General features: G+C 44.1%; 2 protein-coding genes across 8 annotated transcripts in view; both read left to right on the top strand.

Annotated features, from left to right (window-relative positions):
- LOC119015445 (nck-associated protein 5-like) overlaps positions 1 to 10,722 on the top strand; it is a 143,688-nt gene extending 132,966 nt beyond the window's left edge. For all 6 annotated transcript variants that reach the window (XM_037091419.1, XM_037091421.1, XM_037091422.1 and 3 more), the window contains 4 exons: positions 507 to 601; positions 710 to 839; positions 930 to 1,105; positions 8,095 to 10,722. In XM_037091419.1, the coding sequence (XP_036947314.1) occupies positions 507 to 601; positions 710 to 839; positions 930 to 1,105; positions 8,095 to 8,397 (704 nt within the window). In that variant the 3' untranslated portion in view covers positions 8,398 to 10,722. The remainder of the gene's footprint in view (positions 1 to 506; positions 602 to 709; positions 840 to 929; positions 1,106 to 8,094) is intronic.
- Positions 10,723 to 11,859: 1,137 nt separating this feature from the next.
- LOC119014942 (ly6/PLAUR domain-containing protein 1-like) lies at positions 11,860 to 20,359 on the top strand. 2 transcript variants are annotated; one of them, XM_037090396.1, is made up of 4 exons: positions 11,860 to 12,122; positions 15,003 to 15,137; positions 17,758 to 18,028; positions 19,084 to 20,359. In XM_037090396.1, exons 1-3 carry the CDS (start codon positions 12,074 to 12,076, stop codon positions 18,000 to 18,002), a joined length of 429 nt encoding a protein of 142 aa, XP_036946291.1. In that variant the 5' UTR covers positions 11,860 to 12,073; the 3' UTR covers positions 18,003 to 18,028; positions 19,084 to 20,359. The 2 variants fall into 2 exon arrangements, with proteins under 2 accessions (XP_036946291.1, XP_036946292.1); XM_037090397.1 differs by lacking the exon at positions 11,860 to 12,122 and adding an exon at positions 13,011 to 13,586.
- Positions 20,360 to 22,732: the final 2,373 nt, after the last annotated feature.

Raw genomic sequence — 22,732 nt, 5'->3', positions numbered from 1 at the left:
TAATAGGCGAGAGGAAGAAGGCGAGAGGACTTTTATGATCTCCATGCAGATTTTTCAGCATCGGCCAAAAGCTGCCTGTTATTGTAACGCAGCTGAATGTTAAAAGACAATTAAATTGGCGCCGGTCCGAGGCGGCAGCGTGCAGAGTGATAATAAAGCGGCACTTCGTCATTCAGGGGCCAACTGAAGGCTGTTATATCTGAGCTGCCAGGAGTCATGGCCGGGAACAATCGCACGGTGGACGCCATTAATGTTTGATAGCTCGGATATTGTGCGAGTCCAGTCGTATAGGCAGAAAATGATAGTGGGTGTGTAGGCAGTTGGATTGGCTTCGCTTGAATGGACCTGTGAGATTGTCACTTCAGAAGAATTCAAATGATGTTTTTCCTCTCTCCGCCGTCTATGTGCATCGCATTAGGTGGTCGGACGGTGCATACAAGACGGATGCGTTTCTGTTATTTGCCGTTCGACTCATTTTCTGTTTCGCCTTCTTTTTTGACCTCTAGATGCAATCAGGACGAAAAGGTTGAGTCTCGGCGCTCCTCGCAGCCACACCTCCAACACCTCCAAGGACAGCGAGAAAAAAACAGAGATGCCCGGTGTAAGTCATGCACATTTCAATTAACCGACTTATTAACAGCTCTTAAATTGTTGCCATATGATGTTTTGTCTATATTTTAATAGTTTTTCCTTTTTTGATGATGAGCAGGAAAGAGCTCTGCAAGTGTGCACGTACTCGGGCAGCAGCAGCGACACGGAGACTGAACTCGAGGAAACCGGAAGCACTTTGGGCTCGCCGCAAAGGACCCTGATCCACCGAGCCAAGAAGCGCGACTCAGGTGCGTTTGAAAGCTGCCATTTTTCTCTCCTTCTCGTTCTTTTTTTCCCCCCTTTATTTCCTTTCATAACAAAAATCCTCCGTCTCGCAGTGGACCGGAACGAGGAGACCCTGAAGAGGAGCAGCGTGGAGAAATCCTTGTCAATCATGGACTACTACCAACACGATGTGTTTACACATCTGGAGAAGGACAGCAGGAGGATCTCCCAGTACAACTTGTTGCACAAAGAGTCATCCCTCGACAGCACGGCAGGAGAAAGACTAAGTGTGAGTATTAAAACAGCCGTAACAGCTGTAAAGACACTTTACAGGCACGCTGGTGATTCCTATGAAGCATTTTATTGCTCATCACACCCTCGTATGACATCCAGGAATCTGCGCAGGCAGTGATACTTACTCACTTACTCAGATGATGGATGTTCCCAATGACTAATTTCCCTGACATTAAAAGAGAAGTCTAAAATTAGAACAGCCAACTAACAAGTAGGAGAACACTTAATGTTAAAAGTGACAATTCAGTGGATCCACATTCTAGTCTTACATGGACCAAGTTCAGTCAGCAAGAAACTCATTATGGATCTTTATTTCCTTATTTACACCAGCTTGATGTGTATAAAATAATAATAAAAAAAAAAAATAACACACGCTTAGGTGGAGGAACAGCCTAAATGCATAAAAATGCACAGGCCATCATCTTTAAATGATACGATATGAGCATGACTTGTTTTTCTGGTGCCAACCAGTGAGGATAGAAACCTTTGATTTACTCGCTGACCAGTTGCTCACATCGCTCTTGTTTACTGTAAGAAACAGGATATTTTCATGCAGTATACTCCAAGTTTTTGTTATTTTACACTCACTTTTTTAATCGATGTACCTCAGTATACCATTTGAGGAAGATAATGAGATGGCTCCGTGCTGACTGTCGTAGAATAAATCAGTCTCCTCATTTCACGAGGCCAAATGGAGGCAGGCTGAACGAACACAAAGCCAGGCAGCTCCCAGGTGTGAAGGGAGACACACTGTCACTGGGTCTGCATAATTCTTCTCTCCTCGCAGGAAGATGAATATTTTTTTTCCTGTATGTCACTGACTTTGGCGAGGAGACTTTTCAGATGGTCAGGGCGACTTCCTGTCGAGCTGCAATGTCAACTTTGAAATACTTCTCGAGGCGCGAACCGACTCGCTAAACTCCCAAGATTTTTATTTCCCACCGATGGAATTGTTTGCAGATTTTCATAGCAAAAGACGCATAATTGCTTTCGATCGCCTTGCCCTCTCGTGTCAGCGGGTATTTGCCTATTAGTATTTAACGCCGCTGAATGACAAATGAGGATCAGAGACCGTGAAATGGCCTCCAGCGAGCACGGCCCCGGCTCCGTGGGACAGCCGAACTCTCCTCTCTTACACCCCGACACCCGCCCTGACACAAAAATCCATATTTTGAAAAAAAGAAAAAAAGGATCTGAGTCAACACAAGCTCAAAGGACTCTTGTGTACGAGACGGGAGGAAAAATCCAAATTTATTCTGTGTTGTTTTATATTCTTGACCTTTGGCGTCCTGGAACTCGACATCAGAATCAGATATAGACTATTTGAAAGCATTTACGCCCATAAATTTGAATAATTATGCAGAATTTGAACTGCAAAGTGGAATATGCTTACTGCTTTGGCTTTCATAAGCACCATTATACATTAATATTTAGTTTTACACATCTGTAGCTCCATCCCAGCCACTCTGCATGTGTAAAAATGCATGTCACCATTATCTCTCATTATCGACAAGAAAATGGCAAATGCAGCTGGATGTTTGGCGGCAGAAAGTGACTCATCATGTAAACAGCACTGCTAAAGTGTCCTTGAGCGACGCTCGGCCAGGACCGAATTCCTCCAAACCCAAAGTGTTATTTTCTTTGACTGACTCTTCCATCTGACCTCCGCAAGCAGAAAGAGAATTTCAAGCATTTATTCCATTATTGTATGAGGCAGAGTCTCGGCTTTGCAATGCAAAGTTGAGCGCTCGCACTTGAACTGGAAGCTGGAGTGAAAAAGAGATTTTTCCATCCGACTCCCAGCGGAGAGGCGGGGCGCTTCCGTGTGGCACCGCTGTGCAACCGAGCTGCAAGCACAGCTCCATTAGCTGACATGCAAGAGAGCAACAAAGCTGTGTTTGTCTCATCCTCAAACCTGTCTGTCATTTAATTGGATGCGGTAGGCTACGTTTCTGAGGGGGCGGTGGGGAGGCTTACAGCGCTCACAGGGAGGTCTGAAGCAAAGATGAGCGGTCAAGAGTTGAAGTCCCAAAACAACCTGGCATCATCCTGTTGAGTCAAAACATCAGCCCGCTAGTACGTCATCAACAGTTCATGCTGCGCTGACAGAATTAAACTGGCCTGTATAATCAACAGAAAAGTCCTTTTTGGGCCTTGGCAAGATGTAATATCCTGGACTTGGACATAGCCAGCAAGCAATCAACCGATCTCCAAAGGAAATAATCTTACTTCAGGAAAGTTCCTGTTCGAAATGTTTGAGTGTCTGTATCTTCTAACAACAATAGGAGAGCTTCCTTCTGTCACGTGGAACTTCAGGAATACCTGAAACTTCCTCCTGCGTTGGCAGACTTATTCATCATTTGCAGGAAAATAAGACTTTGAAGACTTAATTCAAGCCAGAAAGACCTGATAAAGAGATTTTTGCAGGGTCTTCCCTGTTGGAAACAGGTATTATCCCTTCATTCTAAGCCAAAGATGATATAAATGTTGACACTAACCTTATTCCTGAGCTGTTAAGCAGCCATAATGATGGATGACTGCTGCTGAACCCGTTTACCCTACATTATTCCTTTGAAAAAGACAATCCATCTGCGTGTCATCACCTCCTCGACCCTCTCAGCGCACGTCCGTACCTACGTGGTCACTTTGCTTTTGTCGGGGAGCTTTCCGTTGTCATTGGCAGCAGTTTGGGGAAGTTTGGTGGCTGGTAGCGGGCCTGTGTCAGAGCCCGGTGATTTAAGCGCCTTTAATAACCTTTCACAAACACTCAGGAGAGTGATGTAAAGCTCAGCGGCTCCCATCAGAGCCCTCACAGCCCGCGCTGGCCTCCCATTCATCATCCTGACAGCACCTGACAGTCCTGCTAACGGCGGCGCCCGCCCCCTTCTCCTCCTATCCTCTCCTTCCTCCGAGTCTCTCTTTCCTCCGTGTGTCTCTCTCCTCGTCTTCCCTTCACTTTTGCCTCTCTCTATTCCCGTCTCACCCTTACAACTCCCTCCGTCTGTTCTCCTCAGATGACTTCTCTCGCTTTTGTTCTGAAACAGTTTCCCCTTGTCCTTCTCTTTGTTTTCCTTCCCGAGCTAACTTTTCTGACCTTTTCCCGCTCACTCGCTCTTTTCTTTTTCCCCCCATTTCCTTCCTTTGTCTGCATCGAAGGTGAAAGAAATTGCTGCAGGAAAGTGACACAGAACATATGCCAAGGCGGAAGCAAGTTTGAGGGATTCCTGGGCGTTTGCATGAACAAATCAGCATGAGCAGCATCTCTCCCCCGAGTGTAGAGCAGCTTGATACCCCGAGCGATAGTTATATAGCGAGGGACAGGGAATTTCAGTTGACATGTAACTTGAAATGGGGCTGCCGGACGATACCAGTGTACAAATAAATATCAACAGTAGGAATATGCGCTCCTCATGAGTCGCTGTCAGAGTTACAGCTTTTTTCCCAGCCAGCGTGAGCAGGAGTCAGAAGGAATACAACCAGAAACAGAATCACATTATCCACACGGCGATGACAGTTGTTTCTACCGATTGTAAAGTAAATTCAGAGTGAGGGAAAATAAAGGCCACGGTGTGAATGACGTGTCCAGCAGCTGAGATTCAGATTGCATAACGTTATGTCAGCGGCAGTGTTACTTTTCCAATTTCCCTCCCCTCCTTCGCGACGCGCTAGTGACCAAACTTCAAATGTGTTGCCTCCAGTGGATACAACTCTTCTTCTCTGTCGTCACTGTATGGAAGCTGCTTTAAACACAAAAGTGCAAGATGTTCAAGAGGTCTGCGCCTCAAGTTCAAGCTCGTTTTCATTAAGTGTAAAGTTAGGGAGGAGTATTCTGGACAAAGGTAATTAAATATTCCTTCATATCGTCTTCTCTACCTTTAATCTTCAGTCCGTAATAATTTCCTCCTTTGGTTTGAATCCCTCAAACAAAATCTGATCAAAAGCCACAGTAGCTGATTGTTTAGTTTCGGAGGATGAACATGTTAAAGTTGGGAAAAATGCACAAGAAAGGAGGAGAAAGGAGAAAATGTCTTCTTCAAGTCACAGCAAAAGACTTTTTCAGTAAGCTATTGTAGTGAGCGGGTCTACTGACTTCGAGTTTGGACACCCCATTACTGACATGTGATGCAGAACCAATTGTCGATTTGGCCCCTGGTGTTTTGCGGTGGGAAGCTCTCACTGAGACGTCCGCCTGCAGCCTCCGTTATGCGTGCAGAGCATCATTTCGGCTGCGCCCGCAGGTGGTGCAGAGTCCTGAGCCGGGAAAAAGGTTCGATCCGCTGGTAATTGTGTTCCTCCAAAATCAAATCCAATCAGCGATAAGACAGCCATTCCCTTTCTTTCTCCTTGTTTCCGAACAAAATGAGATATAGCGGCGGGAGGGGCGAGTTGGCTGAGAGAGTCTAGAGGAGCTGAAGACTCTTCTTCACTGTCACAGCACTCTGCTAATCACTGATCCCCATCACGCCATGCGCTCCTTCTCCTCCCGAGGCCATAAAACGTCAATTTCCACGGCTGACAATGATGTGACATAGAACAGTGAAGCGTGGGCGTTAAAATAAAACCCAACAAGTCTAATCTGCATTCAACACCTGCGCTTAGTTTTGAGTTCTCGCACGAGACAGGTGTCACCTTCGGCGGCGTTTTTTTTTTTCTTTTTTTCCTTCAACTTTTCTTTTGAATCCGTCTTCTTGATATATTTATTGTGATTGTGCCGACTGAGGTCACATCAGCGCACATTAATTGGGTTTAGTGGGATTTTAGGGTGGAAGGTTGAATCTGACGCACTGGGGATGAGATTATTAGTACTTCTCTTTATGGTTTCAGCTCTGAAGTTGAAGAGAATGTAAATTATGAAAACCTCTTCTTTTATACCTGCGGACAGATCTACATAAACCTCTCCTCGCCTGATTGATTCACACGTTTCCTTTGAAACCGTAAAATAAACTGGAATTCGATGCACTTCTCAGACATCACGTCTTGTTCTAATGGTGCAGAAACTAAAGCTCTCATACTATCTGGCCTCTGAGTCCCGCTGTCCAAGTCACAGAAGAGTTTACACCTGGGCTGGCAGGTGAATGCAATTAACGAGCAGGAAGCAGAGGAAACCAACAAGGCTCCAGGCCCTTTGAGGAGCAGCGCTGAGAACAATCTCTATTGTTTTTACTCTCTCTTCACCCACACATGCAGCCCGACGTACAGCTGGGTGCTTGGTTTCATAGAACTTGTCGGGAAGCATTAAAAGAATTGCAGGAAAGTTACAGCAATGTAGGGAATAATATATCACAGCATGATATAAAGCTAGAATATAGTTAGAAAAAACAATTCTCACCATTAATCAAACATGTAGTGTCATCTGCTGTTTCTGAGGTCAATGTCCACAAGTCGAGTGCTGAATTTTTGTCAATTTTCCAAGTTGTTTCCCCGATTTAAAGGGTTATTCACAGGGACTAATTTTTCAGATTTTTTCCGACATTACATAAATGCACTGCGATGCAGAAAGGTCAAACTCTTGGATTTTTAATTAATTTTTTTAATGTTATTTTTTTGGTATTCCAACTGAGACTCAGCTTTTCAGGGTCTGAACCAATTTCTTCTTGGTGGAAATTCTCCAAACGGTGCAACATTAAGTTCATGAACCAGACCTGAGCCGGTTCCATGTTGGTGGCAAAGGGGTGTAATTGTTATCTCTCTGACAACTCATAAGATCACAAAAATACCTGCTGGCCATTTTCACCACCATCGCAGCGCTCCAGACAATTTCACTGATGCAGTTTATGTGTTTTTGCTTTGTGTGTGGAGCAGCTCTGGGTTCCAGTCTGAGGGGAGATACACCTCGCAGCAAGATGCTAAATGGTCCAGGTTTGGAGCGTCCCTCGGGGCTGCGTGGACCCTCCAGCTATTCCTCTGTGTACTTGCCCCTGCAAAAAAAAAAAAATATGTTAGTAGATAACTGCTCTCTCAGGCTGGGTCGCTGGGAGGAAAATGCAGCCATGCAGAGAATCTTGTTTACAGCCTCGAAGGACAGTTTTCATACTGATTGTGCTCCTTAAAATGCCTTTTGAGACATACAGTCGAGATCACGTAGAATACTGACGGACTCGGCACATTGTAAACAACTATTTTTAGCTTTACGTGTTGTTTTATTTTCCCGTAGACGAGGTTTGGCTCGGAGGTCGTCAGCAGTGGTGTGTCGGAGAGTCATGTTGCAGTGAATCAAAGCATGAAGTAGCAAAGAACCAGCTGGTTAACGGCAGCATTTGCACTTTTGTTGTCGAGTCTAATCTCTGCTGAGTTGCCTAAAGGTGAATACCCTTGAAAGGCCAACAGGCTAAGATATGAGGACTCGATCCAGTCGAGTGATAAGACCTACAATAATAACATTTTCCAAGTCTAATATCTTCTAAAGTGTCACGACTCTGAGTCACCCCAATCAGCGCATTCACAATGACGCTACTCCTGCTAATTGAAGCAGTGTTAACAGATAGCCGCTTCAGACGCAGCATCTCCCCTGAGAAACATATTCCCCGCTATGCTAATTCATAAAGCAGGCGACCACAGGCCGAACAGGAAGAAAAAAAAAGAATGTATCAGACAGCCCAGTTAATAAAACAGGAGGAGTGGGTGAGCCCAGATGCCCAGAGATGCATGCCTGCCAACACCCAAGACATACATTTGGTCCTTGAGCGTGATAAAAATCTCAATATAGATCACTGTCGTGCTCTCAAGCGGCGTCAGTCTTATTGCTTTGCAGCACTACACTGCAAACCAGATGAGCTACACTGCGCTGTGCTGGACTTCCTTCTGTGCTTGGCATTTTGTATCTGTCAAAGCAGCAGAAATGAGTTTGGACTAACTTGAATTTGTGATCAACAAAATGCAACTGTTTACAGTGCAGCGTACTTCTTTCCAATAAATGTACATATGATTGTGCTCTCTATTGATCTTCACTCCTTTTTTTTTTTTTTTTTTTTTGTCCCTCTGCAGAAGGAGATTCCCATGGAGAAGACGCCCGTCAGCGCAAACCAGCCGGGCTCTCTCGACTTCTCCTTGGAGTCCCTGAACAAGCTGAATCACAGCAGCTCCAGCAGCGGCAGCTTGTACCCGGACAGCCGCAGAGGCGACTGCCACGCAGACGCAGGGAAGAGCGGCGAGGACTGCTGCAAGGTGGACGAGCCCTCCTCCTCCAGCTTCTCGAGCAAGCCCGGGGCGGATCCCGTGGGCTCGCTCAGTGACTCGCTGTACGACAGCTTCTCCTCCTGCACCAGCCAGGGCTCAAATGATGTATAGGGGCAATGAGTTAGAAGGCGGGGCTGTAGTCCCGTGGATGTCTCAAGTCTGACTCTGACAACAGGTCAAGTTCTTGACCCTTACCAAGTTTTTCTTTCCCTTTTCAGTACTCCTTTTCTCTTGTTTGGATGTTGAGGGGTACTGCAGGGCGTTGGAGTGGATTTCCGGGTTGATTTTCCATCTCTGTTGAACCTCAAAGTTGCACAAAGGAATTCTGGTTGATTGTTGAGTCTCTGAGGTCGTCACATAGGAACGCTTCCAACTGATGGCTAATCAGATATCAAAGTATTGGATTAATTATTTGTCAAATACTGATGCTTTGGGTTGGTGGTTCATCAAGTAATGAGGCTTTGAGTTGGTTGGTGGTTTGACAAATGCCTTAGCTTTGGGTTGGCGACACTTTAGGTGGGTTGTTTGTCAAGCACTGATGCTTCTTGTTCTGCTGACTGTTAATTAAATAGCAAGGTTCTGGGTCAGTAGTCAAATACCAACAAATAACACTTTCTGTTGGTGATCCGGACCTGGACGCCAACCCACAGTACTGGGAGCCTAATTGACTACCAGGGAATGAGACTCAACAACAATCCCAAATTGATTTTTGCACCTATTAGAACCCTGTGAGCATTAGTTTTTGCTTTGGTCTGGTCTTGATTCGAGCCTGGACTAACGTGGTCTTGAGTACAGCCCTGCCCCTCGCTACTTTCAACACGAAGCACTTAGTGGAGCCGGAGACACGAGGATGAAAAACCTCAACCCTGAACACCAAACCAGGACTTTTTAATACTTTGGATGCGGTGGACTGGACAGCAATACTCAACGTTGTCGAATTGCAATTCTTAGTTATCTTTTTCCCCCCTATGCTGGGGAACGTCTTATCATTGCACTGTAAGAAATACTGTACAAAGTTTGTAAGGAGTGTAAAGTGAACGATTATTCAAGCAGTGATAAGCGGGGCGTCTTCTGGGAGGGCAACGTTGGTGTGTAGCTGCAACGAAACTGTTGCTTTGATTGCATTCCTGTTTGCTAGGAAACTAGATTTAAAAACTAAGGTGTCATTTTTTTTTTAATGTCTGCTGCTATGTATGTTGCCCGTTGAAGTTGCTCATGTAACACACCTGGTTCATCTTTGTCTACCTTTTTGTTTTTGAAGCGATATTTTTCGCAAGGACGTCACAAATCGCGACAGGATTTGCGTTTCTTTGTTCACTTTTACTCATCGTTCAAGGTTAAAACTGCTGCCAATCTCGTCTTTGTCTCGTTATTTTGAGCAGTTATGCAAACGAAACACAAAATTTGCAAAAGAAACGTCTTGAAAATGATCCAACGATTCGCTAACAAAACTCTCTAATAATGATGATTTTCCTTTCAGTGTCATTGTTGGTAGCTCAGGGAACATACTGGACTAATGTAGATTGTAAGATTTTCAGATGCAGCCATCAGGAAAAAAAAAAAAAAAACACTCAAATAATATTCTGTTGTTTTTGAGTTCCTGATGCAAAAAAAAAAAAAACTCCTCCAGAATCCAAACAGTCTCAGTTTGTCGTCTCATGTAGCGTAGCGTACCTGAACTCTCCAAAACCTCAAGTTGTTCCTTTTCATAGTTGTACATTACGTTGTATATAGAAACCTCTATAAGTTAATATCAGAACAGGGCATTGCTGATTGATATATGCAAATGAGAAAAAAAAAGAAAAAAAGATTGTTTGTCAATCATTCAACCAAGGTTATTAAGTCTACTGTTTGAACATGGCATGTATCTTTTTTTTTTGGTTCCTTTATGGGTTCTTCTTTAGAAAAAATAGAAAAATAAATTAAAAAAAATCTTTATTTTGATCGATAAGAGCTAATACTAAAATATTTTATCACTTTATTTTCGAGACATATTTGAACTTTTTAGGTGAAGTTAATGCCAAAATCTCTATCTGGAGTCCGACCAGCTGGTGCTAATCAACAGAGCCGACTGTGTGTTTTCAGTTTGTTTTTTTTTTCTATGAAACTTGTTAATATTGTATGAAGAGAGTCTGAAGAGGACTTGTGTATTTTTCTAGATGTCCAGTATTTATACCCACATTTTGTACTGTCAGACTGTAGTGTGACTGTCATGCTTCACCTCTCTCCTTAAATGTTCCTGGTTCCTTTGTAAAGAGAAAAATGGTTACCAGCAGTGTTACTTTGGTAATTATTATTATTATTATTAATGTTATTGTTATTATTATTATTATTATTACTGTGTGCAATTTTGTCTGTTACACCAGACTTTAATGCTATATTTTATGTAACTATTTCCTAAATAAATATGAGAAACTATTTCCTATTTCAAACTGATCTCAAAGCTGCGTGCTGTTTTTATTTATTCATTATTTTATTATTATTATTTTTTCTCCTCCTGTGTTTGGACGCAAACCCCGAAATCTTGTCCAGCCCCGGAGGGCACCGCGCGTAATCACCGCTTCCCACTCACAGGCTGTCACAGCCGGAGTGGGGAGCTCGGAGCCGGGGACTGTCCGCTCCGAGGCTCCGCTCCTCTCCGGAGGGATTTATAACCATTAGTCCCTTGATGGGTAATTATGTGCGTATAAATAAATGCAATTAGTTCAGACACGCTCGGGTGGTTTCTCTCTCTGTCCGCCATACATACAGTAATAAGCTTCATTTAGAGTATTGATCACCTTTACACAAGCAGGTTATGTTAAAAGTCGAGTTTATATTGTTTTTGTGATGTTAGAGGACAACAAAAAGAGGAAATAATTGACAAAATAGGCAATAGTGAGTATGTTATACAGTTTAGATGAGCGCATAAGCACTTAAATGAGCATGAAAGTGAATAAAATGCGCGACTGCTGTGACATTATCACAGGGAAGTGCGAGTAACTAAGCGTAAAACACAATGAATACATGAAATAGTAACAAATAGATGAAATAATCCAAAAGAGTCCCCAAAAATGTTCTTAAATCTTCTTTACAAAATGAAAAATGTTGATACAACACGATCAAAATGTTAATATTTGCAAATATATATTTTAAAAAAAAACTGTCTACAGATGATAGACAAAATGTTGAAGTTGATCATCGTGAGAGAAAAAAAGTAACAATTCTTTGCAGAATTCAATCAGAAATCACTGTAAATGTCAACCCGTTGCGCGCAGACGCACCAAACTCCCTTCATTTTTTGAAGGATTTTGGAGAAAAATGCAAAAGAAGCTCTAAAATAAAAAGATATTGAAAGGAATACAAGTGACGTGGTGTTTATTTGATTTCGGCGACTTTTTCAGTCACATTACAGAAATATGATTAAAATCTAGCCCATCAGAAAAAGCAAGAAAATGCCCCCAAAACTGTGTAAACTCTCTCTGTGCTCGGCGCATGAAGACAAACTGAGCGAGATTATAAAAACATCACCCCTGAGCCGCCGTCACGTGGTGCGCTTTATGATTTCTGCGCTCCTGGTTCGCCTCCAGTCGCGCTGCTGTAGGAAGAAGAAGAGGAGGAGGAAGAAGAGGAGAGAGAGAGAGGAGAGAGAGAGGAGCCTTCACTTTGCGGAGCTTTGCGAGCCGACAGGATGAACAGCGGATCCGCGTCTGCCGGGCTTCCTCCTCCGCGGCGGCTCGTCCTCCATGTCCCCGTCTGAAGTTGCTTTTGGTCGGATGTTTCCCCTCCGAGCGTCTTTTGGGAGAGAATGCGTCTTCTGGTTTTTGCGACTTTATTCGGAGTCCTTCTCGACGCAGGTAGGGTGAGAGTTGGAGAGACAGTGGAAGCGCTTCCAGCACCGAAAAACAAGTGTTTTAATTAAGATTTACTCTCATTTTCTGGCATCCTGTCTATTCAGCTCCGTGCGCAACAGAGGGAAAACGCCACTATTACGCTTTTTTAGGATAATTTACAAGTATTTAATCCATAATACAGTTATTCTAAATGCAATAATCTCTTGATATGCTGTTCCAAAAATGTTAACGACTTTATTTTGATGTTAAAACATAGCTGTTGCCTTTAGGGGACGAAATTCCTCTACGTCTGTGAGGTTCGTGCCGAATACAAGACAAACCATCCACTGCTGGAGATGACATAGTTTTGGGGGGAAACATGAGCAACATGTAAATATTCATGGAAGAAATCAAGAAAATGTTGCGTTTTCTCTTCTTTTGGCGCTGGTTTTACGCGCCGATGGAGCGAGCGGTGCCGTGCGCGTAAACTTGCGCTCTTCTGCTCCCCGTGAGCTGTTTGCTTCCACTTCTTTGATAGATGTGTTTTTGCTTTGGATGGATGATTGGAAGAAGGTGAAGATGCTGCTCCTCCTTTTTTGGACCCTGATTTGAGGAAATAAGGACGCTCACATTGTTGTTTTCACAGCCTGCAGTCATTTTTTGTTAATGTGGTTGAGAGGACGCTGGTGTTGCTTCCTTATCATCCACATTTGTTGTGGGGGAAAAAAAAAAATAGATTTAAGGCAATTTCCTCACACTGATAAGCCAGATTTCACCCTCCAGTCTGACGGATATTCTCCCACCCAAAAATAAGAAACTTCCCCTGTTATCACTCTCCTCCCAGGTGATGGATGGACGTCTCAGGTGTTGGCTTGCTTTAAAGTAATTATGCTGGGGGGGGGGCTGTGATGTTATATACTGGGACCTTTATCAGATGATGCCGCTGTCGGAGTTTGAGATTAATGCTCGGTGCCATTTCAATAATTACACCACTAATATATGTCAGAGGGGACGGATGGCTCGCTGGGATGTCGGGTAAGGAAAGAAAGAAAGAAAGACAGAAAGGGCAGGCGTCTCTGGATTGAGGGGGGGAGTTTTTGATTGAGTGCCCCCTCATGATGATGATGATATCTGTTAGAAGGGAACCTGGCAGGTGGCATAAAACAATCCAGAGTGCCAATTAACACTGACTTCTGTAATTAAAATCAACAAAGAAGTGATTGTGAGCCTCTCAATAAACTGATGGATGGTGCTGGTGTGTCGTGGACGTCCTGCGAAGAAAGAAAAGTGCCAGCAAATGTGATCTTCGAGTGGCACCACGGTGTCACTTTAACCAACACTGAAGCTAATATCCACCCCACACCCTCCATTTTAGCTCTCAAATATTGATTCCTGCACGTTTTTGCGCCAATGTCCAATTTCAATGGACGCGTGCATCAATGACGAGGCCTCAGGCGACAAGAAAAGCTCATCCGGCAGCTTTAAGAGGTGAAACTTGACGCGGTCACAGTCCAACGATCCCATTTTTATTATCTGATGGGAAGAGAATCCACGAGGGCAATCTCAAGCCGCTCTGACCGCCTGTTTGTGTTGTAAACGCAGCCTTATCGCCTATGAAAGCGGGAGCTGAAAGCGAAATCCAAAGCACGCTCTCACCTCCATGTGCAAAATCTGTAACCTCTCCGTCGACACGCATGAGACGGTCACCAAGATTAGACTTGCAGCAAAGGAAGCTGCTTTGTGAAGTCATTGACACTCTGCGAGCACTCGAGAGCCATTAGTTTTGTTTGGAGCCGCGATGCCATCAAAGGTAGAATCTGTATGGAAGACAAAAAGAAAAGGAGTCTTGGTGACATTGAGCTCTAGTGCAGAAGAGAGCAAGTGTGTACGTAGAAGCTGGAGCGATTCAGACCCTCAGCTTCTCCATTTTAAAGGTCTACCTCGCAAGAAAGTTGATTTTTCTTCAGTTCTATCTTTAAAACGATGCTTTTTTTTTAACCAAGACGTCACCTGAATCTCACAGGCAGAGTCAGAAATTCACACTTACCTGCTAAAAGTTTAGAGGAACGTCTGTTGCCAACAACGGCCAAAACGACTTGGCTCGGTTTAGGAAAAGATCAAATCAGTTTTTTCCGTCATTCAGCGTGTTGAACCAGTGACACTGCCATCTTTTGTCATGTCATGTCATTGTCCGAACCTCTTATCCAGGGTACTCCCTGGACAAGTCGCCAGCTCATCGCAGGGCCCTCACTGATGTTCAGTATCTCGCTCAAGGACACTTCGACATGCAGTTCAGCCCTGCCCGGAGCTGGGATTTGAACCAGTGACCTTCCGATCACTAGTCGACCTGCTGAGCTACAGCCGCCCCGCCATCTTTTGTAATCTCTCTAAATATTTTTCAGAGTTAAGGTGTTGCTCACATTCATTGAGATCATTGCCACCCTCGAGTGTGCACGGTAAGCCCGCAGCAGGTTAGCTTAGCTAGGCTAAGTTTGCTAACCCGTTGCTAGCTTACTCTTTTTCTTCAGTTTTTGCACAGATTAAACCAACCAGTTAAAAGGTGTTAGTGAGCTTTGGAGCTGCTGTTAGTTTCATCCTCTGAGCCAGACCAGCTTCTCATCTCATGTTTGCAGACTTTGTGCTAAGCTAAGCTAAGCTAAGCTAACTGGTTGTTGTTATTGCACGCAGAAGAGAGCGGTCTCGATCTCCACGTCTAAATTTCAGAAAGAAAGCAAATGAGCAGATTAAAATAAACATTTTAACTCTACGAAATTCTGTTAAATTCTGTCCTGTATTTGACAAACAACAGATGTATCGCAGTTTGAACCACTTTCTTGTCTTAAACAGTGAAGGGTTGGTTGATTATCTTCAGTATTAATCTCTTTTTCCTTCTGCTCGGCGCAGGAGATGCCCTTCAGATCCAGTGCTACCAGTGCGAAGAGATGAAGCACAATGACTGCTCCACGCCGGAGTACATCGTCAACTGCACCGTCAACGTACAGGACATGTGCCAGAAGGAGGTGCTGGTCAAACCCGACGGTGAGTTGTCAACGGTGGCTCTCACTGGCTCGCTTTCCCTTCTGTTCATTCCCAACGACACTGTTCCTGCTGCTGAAAAACCTGAAAGATTTCAATCAGAAGTGGTGGAAGGATGAGGCCACGGGCCAAGAAGCAAATGATTGGTTTTTGGGGAACAAATCTGGATATATGTGCACATTCAGCAACAATCACCTCAAAGGTATTTTGGGGCTGATACGGATCTAGATTTAGGTATATCCTTGGCGGAGGTACAGGTTCTCAAGGTTTCTTATAATCCATGATCGGATCCAGGGGCAGAGTCGGTGAAGATTCATAGTCGAGGGTGTAAATGTCCGGCCAGGGTCGGCCAAGAGTATCCGAGCTCCTGTTTATCCGCGGGAGAAAGGTGACTGTCTGGAAACCAGAGACGGCGCTCGGAAGCTACGAGACCTGCAAGTATTAAGCTTGATTTAATTGCCATTCAGATGAGGGTAGGCATAAATTAAATCCACGAAGCCCCAGAAATGTACTTGATGTCCAACAGGAGCAGAGAATTAACATAAATCCTGATGCCTCACTGCTGTCGACAACAAGATCGCCTGGGAAACAGCGGGTCAGAATACATCACTTTGAGACGATGCTTTGCCAAGAGCGGCCGTCATAAACAACGTATAAATCAGATGGGATGTTTGCAGAAATATTCCCTCTGGATGCCTTTTAATCTTCGCCGTAACCGACCCAGCGAGAGGCTGGACGGGTCAAAACAGTCTCCTGTGAATTTCAGGGTAATAGACATTGTTATCTGTTGTTTTGTTCCTTTCCTCAGCCTCAAAGACAAAGAGCGAAGCATCGATTGATGTGTGGAAAAAAGACCCGCTGCGTGACAGAAAGCAGAGGGTTTTTTTGTTTTTTTTGCAGACGGAGCATCAGACTGTGTTAACACATCAGTTTTTCCATGACCTACGTTTTAAAAACCAAAGAAATGCAAAACCCCTGCACTGGTTTTTTTTTGGTTTTTTTTTGTTTTGATGCTGGTGCTTTTGTATGAGTCACGTCGGCGGCGTGTTGTTGTTGTGTCGCTCCAGAAGGTTTCAGCAAACATTATCTCGCTGGACCACTTTATTCGTCTCATTCGTCAAAGAGGATAGACTCTCCCCTCAGCTGCCTCTGACACAGCATTAGATTAGTTTTGCACTGCGTTACAGATAATAAAACGGTTCAGCCTTTAGGGCTCCGGAGAGCGTTTAGAGTTTGGGGAGTGTTGTTTTTTTTTTGCCTTTTTCAAAACCAAAAAACACAAGAGAAATAGTTCTAGGACTGTGTGTTCATCAGCTGCAGTCATTAGCATGTTTGGCTAAATAAAAGTCATAAACGGGCTGTCAATCACACGTCAAAGCAACAGGTGGCGATACATCCTCTACTGGAAGGCTATGTTGACCAATCACGTATGTTTATTCAGGGCTTAAGGATCAATCCCATTTCCAGTTTATGCCCCTCACCCTTGTTTTCCAGGGCCTCCCCAGAATGAAATGAGACGACCCTTTGGCCTCAGTTGTTAGCATGTGTAGCCACCAGGTGCTTATAAGACTTGTGTTTTAAATGAGTCAGCCCAGGACAGTGTTTTGAACTGCTAGCGAGTCATTAAACTTACATTAGCTTAATTAGCTTGCTGGCTAGCTGCAACTTATCAAATCATTTCAGGCAGCAAGATCAATGGCTTCTGTTTGGAAGTGAGAAGTCGGACCTTTGGGTCTGTCTGTCTTTTGTTCTGGCCACAAATTGGATGTTTTTTTTAAAAATCGTCAGACTTCCAGTGAGGCCGAGACGTTTGCAGCCACTGACCTTAAACTCTGAAACATCTAAACACCTTGAAGTTATAAAACAGTTTTCTCCTGATGGTTCGACTTGTTATTGGAGGTTTAATGCCTGCAGCGGTGGCTTTTTTTGGGGATGTCCTTCGAGTAAGAAATTGAATCTGCACCGCTGTTTTGGGTTAATTTTCTGCTTTTGAGTGCTGAAGCTTTCTGTAGACTTCTGAAAGCAAGGGGGGAAAAAATTGTCTGCTGTGCATTTCTTCTCTTTCTTCATCAATAAAAAGCACCGGCAGATAATGTAACACTCTGCCTACAGCAGGCCGAATTCATCTGAATTTGATTAAATCAAACCTTTCCTGTCCAGTAAGGGGGAAATTTCATTTGCAGACAACAGCAGAAACCAAGATGAATAACACAATCACAACGACACATAAATGATAAAATACCTACATTACATAAAAACGGGAGTCTATATCTCGACCAGATGAAGAAACATCACTTGATGAAAGAGTCGGCGGCTCTGGAGGGCAATAAAGACTCGAGTTCTCCTCCGTCGTACAAGCGTACAGATCGTAGTAACACATGCCGCGCTGACGAACGTGAGTTAATAAGAGTGGACAGAAAGCCAATAGCTCCACAGCTGCATGGTGCAATAAAAAAAATGCCGCAGCATCGCAAAAAGAGGCAAGACTCGTATAAGTTACATCCTCAATCCAGGCAATCCAATTACAGCAGGGGGAAGATATGATGTTGTGTTTCGCCCGGCCAGTAACGGATCGTGCTCCGTCTGGACAGAAATTCAGAACACTGTTTGTCTTTTTGTGCAGGGATACATTATCGGAAATCCTGCGCCTCCTCCGGGGCTTGCCTCATCGCCTCCTCCGGCTACCAGCAGTTCTGCACGGGCCGGCTGAACTCGGTCTGCATCTCCTGCTGCAACACGCCGCTCTGCAACGGGCCCAGGAGGAAGCGCCCCGTCCCGTCGGCGGCGATGTCGAGCCTGCAGATGAGCCGCCGTCTCCTCTCCCTGACCTTCTTCCTGCCGCTGCTGTCGCTCCTCCCGGTGACGTAGGCTGGAGGATCCCATCGCGCCTCAGTGTACAGTTTGCTTCCCCCTCCTTAGGTCACCTTTGTGTTGTTTTTCAGTTCGCGCTACATTAAGGCTCGTAACCTGAAGTCAAAAGGCCACATTCTGCAAGTTTGAAGATTGTTTTGGCAGCAGGAAACAGAGTCAAATCGATTCAGGTCGTCCTCGCAACTTCAGCTAAACACGCTAAACTTGTTTGCTGGAAACTGGACGCCAAAAACAAAATCGAGGTAGCTGCGTGCCAGCAGTAATGATGAGTAATGTTCAGAGAGTTCAGAGCCAAGAGTTTAGGTGAGCTCGTTTTTTAACATCTGAAGTTTTACTCTCACCTCACTGTGACCTAGAAAACACCTTTGGACGAGCGCCTTCGATTCAAATTAAAACAGATGTTTGACATTTTGGGAGACGCACTCGATCGCGGTCTGATGGGGTTTGATGAGTTTAACGAGAAGACTGGTACAACCATTAACGTCTGTTAAAGGTCAGATATTGAGGCCTTGGATTGGTCGGTCTGGCCGGCCACTGACCCAACAGGTCAGTATTTGACGAGCTGTTAATGAGACTCGATAATCAACTATCTTACAAATTGGACCTTTAAAAGTAAGGATAGCATCAGGACACAGTCGGCTTAGCTTAGCACAAAGACTGAAAACAGGTGGAAACAGCTAGCTTCCAAAGTCTGAAGGTAACGTGTTGATAAAGGAATGTTTTTTTTTCTTCATGTTGTTGTAAAAGAATCTGACTATCCTGCACAGAGTCTCGACCTCAACCCCGTCCGACACCTTCGTGATGAACCGGAGGGCCGACTGACTCGAGCCGGTCCTCGCCGCTCGTTAAATGTTTTATATCCTGCAGCCAGAATCCAAATTCAGTCAGAGAAAGATTGTTAAAGAAGCAGAATAATGTCCTTTTGGAGTGAGCTGTTCGATAACAACAGACGGGTGTAACAGTGGGGAGTCAGCTTTATTTTGGCGAGCCTGGAAAAGGACACAAACGTGTATTTTCGGACTTTTCAGGGCACTTTATTGTACCTCGAGTGACACTGTTGTCCCCCTTCTCCTCACAGGTTCACCTCGGAGCTCAGATCTCACTGGGATACACTGAAGGAGCAGATCTGGACACCACACTGACTCTGTGTCGTCTTAAAAACAAACTGTTATTCTGATCGATGCGACACCAGAACCACTTGGAACCACTCTGGAAAACTGGAGAAGCAGACGGAGCTTTCTGAATCATTTCTCGCTCTAGTTTCCAGAGACGGACGCACCATGATTTCTTTGCTTTTTTTTTGTGAAGTGGAGCGTTTTTTGTTGTTTTTTTTTTTGTGAGGGAGTTATTTTCTGGTTGTTTCACGCTGTAAAAGGTGCTGCTGGAAGTCACTGTTGAGCTTTTATTTTGTGGGCTTTTTGTCGGTTCTCTTTCTTGCTGTCGTCGCTCTGAATGCGCAGATTTTGACTTGATTTTGTATCCAAAATTTCTCTTTTATCGTCGATATGTTACGGTGAGGAAGGAAATAAGAAGTTAAAGGGTTGTGACGTTTCTTGCAGCACATCATCGATCGATACATATGCATATTTTCCCACTGCCGCACGGTATTAATTGACGTTTTACTACTTGGAAAGATGTGAAAATTGTTTTTGAAAAGCCAGTTTGTGTTGTTGCTTCTTCATCCTCGATCATCGGATATCAAAGTTATGAAAGATATATTAATTAGACATCGATTCATATATTCCTTGGTGAAATCTGTGTGTAGGAACAAGCGAAAAAGCACAAATGAACTCTCACTTGAGAAATGCTTCAGGGTGAAATCAGCCATAGTTTCCTTTTAAGTTTACATTTTTAAAGGACGATAACGCCCAAATCATAGCTAGTGTTGCATGTGTCCAATGCTCTAAACCAAATACTGCATTTTGTAACCAATGAAAAGAAATTTGGACCCACTGTTCCGACCATATTTGTGAAAAATGTAGGTTAACATTCCCCTCCAAATGATTTATTTATGTTTATTTTCTTTCTGTGTCTGTGCAGTATTATATTTACATGTGGTGAATGTGCTGTAGACACCAACAATGCAGACGTTCCAACGAGGTAAGATGCCAAGAAAGTGCGCCGAGGCTCCATTCGACATTGTTTTCGCGATTACTACAATGTTGTATTAATAGTGTAAGACGTGTTTCAGAAAAAAATAAAAAGAAGAAGAAGAAGAAGAAGAGGAGGAGGAGACGGTCCATCCGATGAATGTGAACGGCAGCTTTTTGACTGGTCTTCTGTGAAGAGTAACACTGTATTCTGCTGATGTGTGATGTAAATAAATGTTGCAGAAAAGCTGTTGGGTGGCTGAATGCTGCGACTTCTGAGCTTTAAATGTTAAAGCAGCGTTATGTGGCGATGCCGTGTGTTTCTGTGCCAGTCGATGACTTTGCAAACATCAAGCAAGTGCAGCAACACCACACAGCTGAGGTCCAACAGAACCGGTCCAGCTCGCCGTCTGTCAGGACTTTCCTCGTCTTCTCAATGACTGAGGCCTGATGGAGCTTTTGTTATCTATACAGGTTCGTATCACATTTTCCAGCATGTTTTTCTGACTCTCCGTGCTCTGAATAACTCAGAACGTAAGAAGGTTAGGCTAGCAAATTAATTAGAAGCAATTAATTGTAAGTATCCCAATGAACATAGCTCCGTAGTCCCTGTACAGTCATTAGAAGCAAATTAGGTTCTTTCAAGGAGCCGACCCACGTAAAAGTCCCTTTCTAGGAAATTAAGGGGAAATCTAGGACCAGTAAAATCTACGGAGTAAGAACGGGGCTCCCCTGTTGGTTAAGAAAAACCTTTTGATTCATTATGAAAACTGGAGCAGTGTTTAAATCACTAGATACATTATTATACGGGGCAAAAGGAGGCAGCTGCAGCATTTTCACCTCCACGTGAAGCTTAACATTCACCTCAGCTCAGAGACACAATGCGTGAACTTTGGGGGGTTTTGGCGGGAGGGGATGACTTTATTTCACTCTCTGGGAGATAAAATCCAGCACTGCCGGTGGTCCCAGGCCGGGTTATCTGAGCCTGAATGCTCTCTGTGCTTTTAACCTTCACGCATCGAGGCTGAGGATGATGTGGAACCAACGTTTTTATTAGATTAAACTACATTTCAGCAGGCTACCGTCACTCGATTACTCATCTATTGATTATTTTGTGTATGCATATATTTATACACTGCGTCGTGCCTGCATGATTCACTGGAGAGTTTTTTTTTTTTTTTGGTCTACTGTTCGTGTGTGTTTGAGTCTCTCGCCTGTCATCTATTACTAAAATACTGTCGTCAGTGGGCTGTTCTGAAGGTGACAAAAGCTTTATATGAAATAGAGGATTAAAGGTTTTGTCAGAATGAGCGACCGACGTAATCCAGTCTGTATTACACTCGTCTTACAACGGCTGCTTTTGACTTGTAGCGACAAACATCGGATTCCAGTGAAAGTCAGGTAATTTAGCAGAAGATGAGATATGAGATGGCAATTTTTAAAAACAGCCTCTCAGCCATGGAAAATGAGGAAGGTTTGTGGTCCACAAAGACTCTCTGGAGCCTCACAGCAAAGTAATAACAACGGAGGTAGACGGGAACTTTAAAACATAAAAAAAAAAAAAAATCACAACTGAAAACCAGAACAGCACTCAGCAGAGCGCACACCTCCACCAATCAACCATCAACCAACAAATCAGCTAATCAACCAACAAACCAACAGCCAACGAACGAACCAATCACAAAAACCTTCCAACCAACCAATCAACCAGCCAACTTTTGATTAGGAACAGTGAGGATTTGGTCTTAAAACAGATGTAAATAACATCTTTGCAGATAAATTTAGGATCTCGGGGCTTCCAGATAATTGGTTAACGCTGGACGAGCTGCACGGAACCATTGAATAGTTTTCAGCTCACATCTACGTCAGCTGTTCAGGAGACTCCTGCGACGCTGTTTTGCTGTAAAGCTCCAGAAACGTTCAGCGGCCTACGAAACTTCACCCGACTTTCCACCGGCGTGGGGGAGAGTAGATAGCGACTGAATTTACATTTCCGGGCGCTGTGAAACACACGACAGATAAAACTGGATTAATTCTAAAAAGCGAGACGAGAACTTGTCAGTCCAGTTGTGTGGCCATGGTGATGGACTTGGGAGTGTCTCCAAGTAACCGTTTTTCAATTATGTGCCTAACAATGCCGCGGTGCATTGTTAGAGACACAAAAGAGCAGCTCCCACTGGAGACAGTCAAAAACTAACAATCATTTTTCGCAGAGAGAGGGATGATAAACAGGCTTCAACCACTGCAGAGACAAATCACCTCATCAACACAGCGATACCAGTCGACTTTGGTGCCTTTTAAAAGCTCAGCTCAGTTGATTGCAGTTTAAACTTTGGGTCTATTAGCAGCCGAATGACTCCTGTGGTGTGAGGGCGAGCCGGTATGACAGAGCATCATTAAGTCTGAGCACAGGAGGAGGAGGAGGAGGAGGAAGGAGTCAGGACTGACGAGCACAGAGGGGAAGTGCCGACTGCAGAGCTCCCGGGATTAAGAAGCAGCAAAAAGAGGAGATTATTAAAAATAATAAGGCCCACCTCTGCCTCGCTCTAATGACGTGCGCGCAAACAGAGTCATATTAGGGCTCGGGCGGTGGAAATACTTCAGTTGATGAGGGACCTCAACTCATCTACTTTGTTT

Source organism: Acanthopagrus latus, chromosome 24, assembly GCF_904848185.1.
Source record: "Acanthopagrus latus isolate v.2019 chromosome 24, fAcaLat1.1, whole genome shotgun sequence".
NCBI classification, from domain to species: Eukaryota; Metazoa; Chordata; class Actinopteri; order Spariformes; family Sparidae; genus Acanthopagrus; species Acanthopagrus latus.
Note: the sequence above shows the minus strand (reverse complement) of the source record. Positions and strands in the feature narration are given on the sequence as shown.

Excerpts from the sequence above, each read along its gene's own strand:
- LOC119014942 (XM_037090396.1), top strand. The coding sequence starts at position 12,074 with ATGCGTCTTCTGGTTTTTGCGACTTTATTCGGAGTCCTTCTCGACGCA. Across the intron at positions 12,123-15,002 it reads CGGAGTCCTTCTCGACGCAG|GAGATGCCCTTCAGATCCAG; the intron begins GTAGGGTGAGAG and ends TGCTCGGCGCAG. Across the intron at positions 15,138-17,757 it reads GGTGCTGGTCAAACCCGACG|GGATACATTATCGGAAATCC; the intron begins GTGAGTTGTCAA and ends CTTTTTGTGCAG.